The 4,970-nt window shown below is 35.2% G+C and overlaps 1 protein-coding gene across 2 annotated transcripts; it reads right to left on the reverse strand.

The window, feature by feature from the left end:
- LOC104884465 (transcription factor SPATULA) lies at positions 1-4,970 on the reverse strand. Of its 2 annotated transcripts, none has more exons than XM_010669114.4 (8): positions 4,208-4,970; positions 3,178-3,282; positions 2,999-3,064; positions 2,844-2,909; positions 845-1,168; positions 693-762; positions 413-547; positions 1-294 (listed from the first exon to the last, which is right to left on the reverse strand). In XM_010669114.4, the coding sequence occupies exons 1-8, from the start codon at positions 4,655-4,657 to the stop codon at positions 263-265; spliced, it is 1,248 nt and encodes a 415-aa protein (XP_010667416.2). In that variant the 5' UTR covers positions 4,658-4,970; the 3' UTR covers positions 1-262. The 2 variants fall into 2 exon arrangements, with proteins under 2 accessions (XP_010667416.2, XP_010667415.2); XM_010669113.4 differs by having other exon boundaries at positions 409-547; positions 4,208-4,956.

A 4,970-nucleotide genomic window follows, 5' to 3' on the forward strand; every position in this document is an offset into this window, starting at 1 on the left:
TGCAGCATGTGACACATTGTATTCCTTCAAAAGTATCAAAGAACTTTACTGAACATCCCAATAGATTATATTAATTAAGGTGTTGAAGTGAAATTAGATTCTCTTAACAAACTTATGGAAGAGGTTTCATCAGCAATATTGCAGCTAAATATCAACAAGAAATAAAAAGTAGAGTAAATACATACAAGTCAAAATGTTATCCTACGACTAAGTTTGTCATACTAGACGCCTTTTTGCGCCCATCTCCTTAGTTGTCAGCTTGTCATTTGGGCGCCACTAGATGCTGCAAGCAATCTGTTAAATGCAGGATATCAATTAGAATAAAAACAAGTGAAACATAATTTAGAAAGGAAAGAGATAATATCCTCCCAGCAAGAAGTCAAAAGATGATGATCAACGCAATTATACCCACTAAATTTACTGGCAATCAGCTGGTTCTGGCTCTGTTTCTGTCCTGAAACATTCTCAAGAAAGGTCTCCTCCGGCCCCTTTTTTTGCTGCATCCGTTCTTCGACAGGGTTGCGTCCCAGTCTTGTGGTTGTCGGCACTACACCCCGAGTTCAATATTATTCAAAAAGCATGTTTACTCGCTTAGAACATACGCAATATGTGTATATATACATTATGTGTGATTGCGTGAGTGTGTGTATATATTATGTGTGTGAATAATTAAGCAGAAACAGAAAACACACCTAAAGACTCTGTATCATCGATATTATTGGCCACTAATCTCTCATGATGTATGCTTCGTTCCCCAGCGACCTTCATGCAAAACATGTACTGTTATGATAGCATACATGTACATATATGTGAAGGTAAGTTGATATGGTTTGGGTAATTGTACCTGAGGAGAATTACGAAGTTGAAAGGAACTAAAATTAGCAGGCACACATGATTCGGGGTCAAATGACATAGCCTCTGAGTTGATAGTGGGGGGAACAATGGGTAAGTAGGGCCTTAACGAGGAGGTACTTTGGTTGGAGAGATTCAACATAGTGTTTGATGTTTCTGGTATTGTATTAAGTGCAGTTGTCATGTTTATATCATACGAACCACTGCCATTATCAATATCAATCCCCATTTGAGAAAGTTGAGAAGGGTGCAAAATTCCTTGTCCTCCAGGTACACACATTGGGTGCAGATTCAATCCATTCCTCATTGATAACATCTGAAATTTCATCGTAAGCAAGATGTAGAACTAGTGAGCTAGTACTAGTAATGACTTAAAAATACTGCATAATATTGCTCGATATGTTTAATATGAATGAAAGAATACAAAAACACGATTACAACCTAAGAGGATTCATTCAACTCATTGATTTCTTCTGGCACATAAATCTCTTATAAAAAAAAAAGAGAGAATGAACACGGTTCATAACCTATAGAATTCATTCAAGTCTGCACATATTAAAGGTCGGTAATCAAATGAACAAGACTAATTGCCATTAGGTACTTAAGACAATGAAAAGATGTATGTATTAGAAGATAGTTTGATATGTGGGTATTTTACTAGATTTGGTATCAATTCCCTTCCTCTATTGACCAAAATATAATCTGAACTATTCCATGACAACTGAACAAAAAGATAACTATCCCACACCTACAAACAACCAAGAACGAAAATATGCCCTCAAAATTCCTACATTCAAACCCACATTTTATCCCAATCCCGTACAAATTACGATTCTTTCAATTTCTCCTCTTTGAATTACACTAAAAACAACCTAAGCCAGCAAACAGATAAACCCTCCAAAGTTTGCCTCAAACAATTCCTGACCATTCGTCCTAGAAATAGAAATATATTCCTACCCCATACATAAAAAAAATTTAGGAACTGTCAGGTTAATTCTTCTATTCCCATCCAAGAAAAAAGATTTTTTTTCTTCTTTTCTTTATTTGCAAATATTTTTTTGAGGGTGAAGGTTCAAATCTGCTTTGAGTGGTACGCATATGCAATACGGTTATAGTACTAGGCTTTGCATCTTTCATTGACGACTGACACTGAAAAAGAGGATTCGGAGTGACACGGGCCTTAATTGTTCAGAAATTTTCTCCTATTCATAATTTGAAAATTATGCATCGCCCTGTTGATCTTATCCTCAGTAGTAGTTATCAGAAAAAATAAGTTTAAATAAGGTTTAATGAGGACTAATATAAAGTCCAATAAGCTCAGATAAAGTTTAATAACTTAGTAGAGTATGGTGAGTTCATTCATCATACACCCGAGTACACCGTATACATGGTAAACCAAGACTAATTTCCACTCATTTGCTCATTTAGAACTCTCTTTACTATGTTTATTTTTCTCATTTGGATGATTTTAGATGAGTAATGAATATAAAAATAAACACCAAAGGCCTCCGCCCTTCCATCTCTTGGATAGATATAGATAGAGAGGGAGGGCAGGGCTCTTGGTTTTTATTCATGTTGTCAAAGAGTTGAACAATGGTTTTTTCGTGTTGTCATAGAATTGAATAATGAAAATGGATCCTTGAGCTCACGGTACACCCTTGTGTATGATAAAATTTATAATAGTATAAAATAGGCTATAGAGAGCAAATACCAAATTTAAGAAATCCTAGAAAATACTACTCTAAGGGCATGTTCTCTTCGACATAAAACAGTTGAACTGAACTGAATTGAACGGAAGTAAAATGAATAGTGATACATGAGACTAAAAGTATTGTCCAAAACTGAATTGAACTGAAAATAAGCTTACTATTTGAGTTGAAAGGTTACTTCAAGAGTAGCAAGTGGCGTGAATGAAAAGTAATCCCTTAAGATAAATAGTGAGACAGTGTTACAGTTCGTTTGAGAAATCGTAAAAGAACATTGATGCATACCTGAACCTGCAACTGAAGCTGCTTCAAATATTCAATGGCTTCATCCAACATTGAAGCTTTATCAGTCTAACCTCACAAAAAAAAAAAAAAAATCAATATTATGAGTACTACATATATTTTCCAAAATTCTGAAAAGGATAAGAATGGAAATTCACCTTGTTAGAATTAGGAATTAAATTCTGCAATGCTTTCATCTTCTCATTAATCCTGCACCTCCTCCTCTGTCCCCACGAAATTAAAAACAAATTGACTTAATACTCCCTAGTCCCTATCAAATAATCAATAACATATAATTAATTTCACAAAAATTTTAAAAATAAAAAGAAATTCCAACCTTCTCGGATAAATTATGAACTTCAGCAGCTCTACTTCTCTTCGACTGATTTCGCGACAATTGTTGATTCATTTCCATGTCTCCCACCACCACTTCATTCCCTTCCTACACTCAAAGTCCCAAACAACAAATCTAAATAATCTAGCAACAAAAATTAAAATTATTTTTTTATAAAAATAATAACAAAATTGACCTCAATACCACTGTAAAAGGACCAACTCAACCAAAAGGGCTATTGCGTGAGGGGGCGTGATAGAGTATAGATCTATTCCTGGGACCTCAACCATAAGCTTAAGCTTTTGGTTGAGTTGGTCCTTTGACAACCACAACCAATGACTCAGGTGCATCAAGTTAATTTGTGATCTTAGGAAGTTCTAAATTCATTGAGTGGTGTTTATGTATCTCATTGAACTTAAGATAAACGCCCAAGTTAGGGCGAGCTTCGATTCTTCCTTAGCTTGTTTTTATGTCATCTTTGTGTGCTCCTATTTATATGTACGAGTATACATCATCTTAGTATCAGAGCTAATCTTAAATCCTACCTATTTAATTAATCCACCAAACACCCAAAAACCGCAACACCAAAACCCACCTAAAAACACTTTTACCCCTTGCTCTTAACACCACAAACTTTGACTAATAGTCAAGTCGTCAATACAACATCATAAACTATTGATCTATATGATGTCAGATAATTACTCGCTCCATCCCAAAATATAGTTTCCATTTCCATTTTGAGCGTCCCAAAATATAATTCTCATTTCCATTTTGGGTGTCCCAAAATATAGTTCTCATTTATGACACACACCACGCACACCAAGACGAATAATTTATGGTGTTTTGGCTACTAACTAAAGTTTGGAGTTATGGATGAATTCAAGCTATTGCCTCCGTTTCATATTATTTGCAAATCGAGGATATATGTTTTACTCATACTTTATATCAAGTCGTTGCAATAGTATAATTTATGATGTTAGACCAATTTTGCCAAACAATAAAGACGAGGAAAAAAAAAGTTGGTTTGATGAACCTCGCTTTCACAGTCGTTATCTTCAACAAAGTCGTTGTTCTCAAAGCTTCTCAATTGAACCGAACCAGAAAGTGACTCAGACGACAAATTCGAAGCAGTAGGGAGAGTAAAAGGAGGCAAAACGACACCGTTTAGAGTGTCATGAGAGACGCGGTTAACAGAAAGACGGTCTGAACCGGAGAAAACAGCAGATGGAGTTGAACCGGGAATATTATTATTATTATGGTTTAGAAGAGTTGGAGTTCCATAAGAAAGGAGTTGATCCACTGCATGCGACCTCATGGAAGGAACTGATGAAGATGCAGCAGTGAACGGTTGAGATGGTGGTGATGTAGATGAAGATGAACGGTGGAGAATTTGCCGGAGAAAAAGAGAAATGTCGTCAGTTTCTTGAAGAGAAGATGAAGATGGGTTATTGATAATGGAGGTGTTATTATTTGTAAATACCATTATTTCTAGGTTGATATATATATATATATTTTGTTTATGATTTGTTTGAGAAGGAAAGAAAAATAATGGAGGTAGGAAAATGAGGAAGAAAGCATTTATTATGGAAATTGTATCAGTTACGCCTTATTATCATTTTATCATACAAAGGGAGGTGCAACAAGGAGAGAGGAAGGAATAGTTGGAACTTTAGAAGAGCTTATTGCAGAAATTGGTGACGATATATTGTGATTTGTGGGGTGCTTTCTGTTTTTTTTTTCTTTGTTTTTATCCTTTTTTAAATACACTTCATTATGGACGTGGTGTGCTATTAAAG

Source organism: Beta vulgaris, chromosome 6 (genome assembly GCF_026745355.1).
Source record: "Beta vulgaris subsp. vulgaris cultivar EL10 chromosome 6, EL10.2, whole genome shotgun sequence".
NCBI lineage: Eukaryota > Viridiplantae > Streptophyta > Magnoliopsida > Caryophyllales > Amaranthaceae > Beta > Beta vulgaris.

Excerpts from the sequence above, each read along its gene's own strand:
- LOC104884465 (XM_010669113.4), bottom strand. The coding sequence starts at position 4,657 with ATGGTATTTACAAATAATAACACCTCCATTATCAATAACCCATCTTCA. Across the intron at positions 2,910-2,998 it reads TAATTCCTAATTCTAACAAG|ACTGATAAAGCTTCAATGTT; the intron begins GTGAATTTCCAT and ends TTGTGAGGTTAG. Across the intron at positions 1,169-2,843 it reads AGCTTCAGTTGCAGGTTCAG|ATGTTATCAATGAGGAATGG; the intron begins GTATGCATCAAT and ends ATGAAATTTCAG.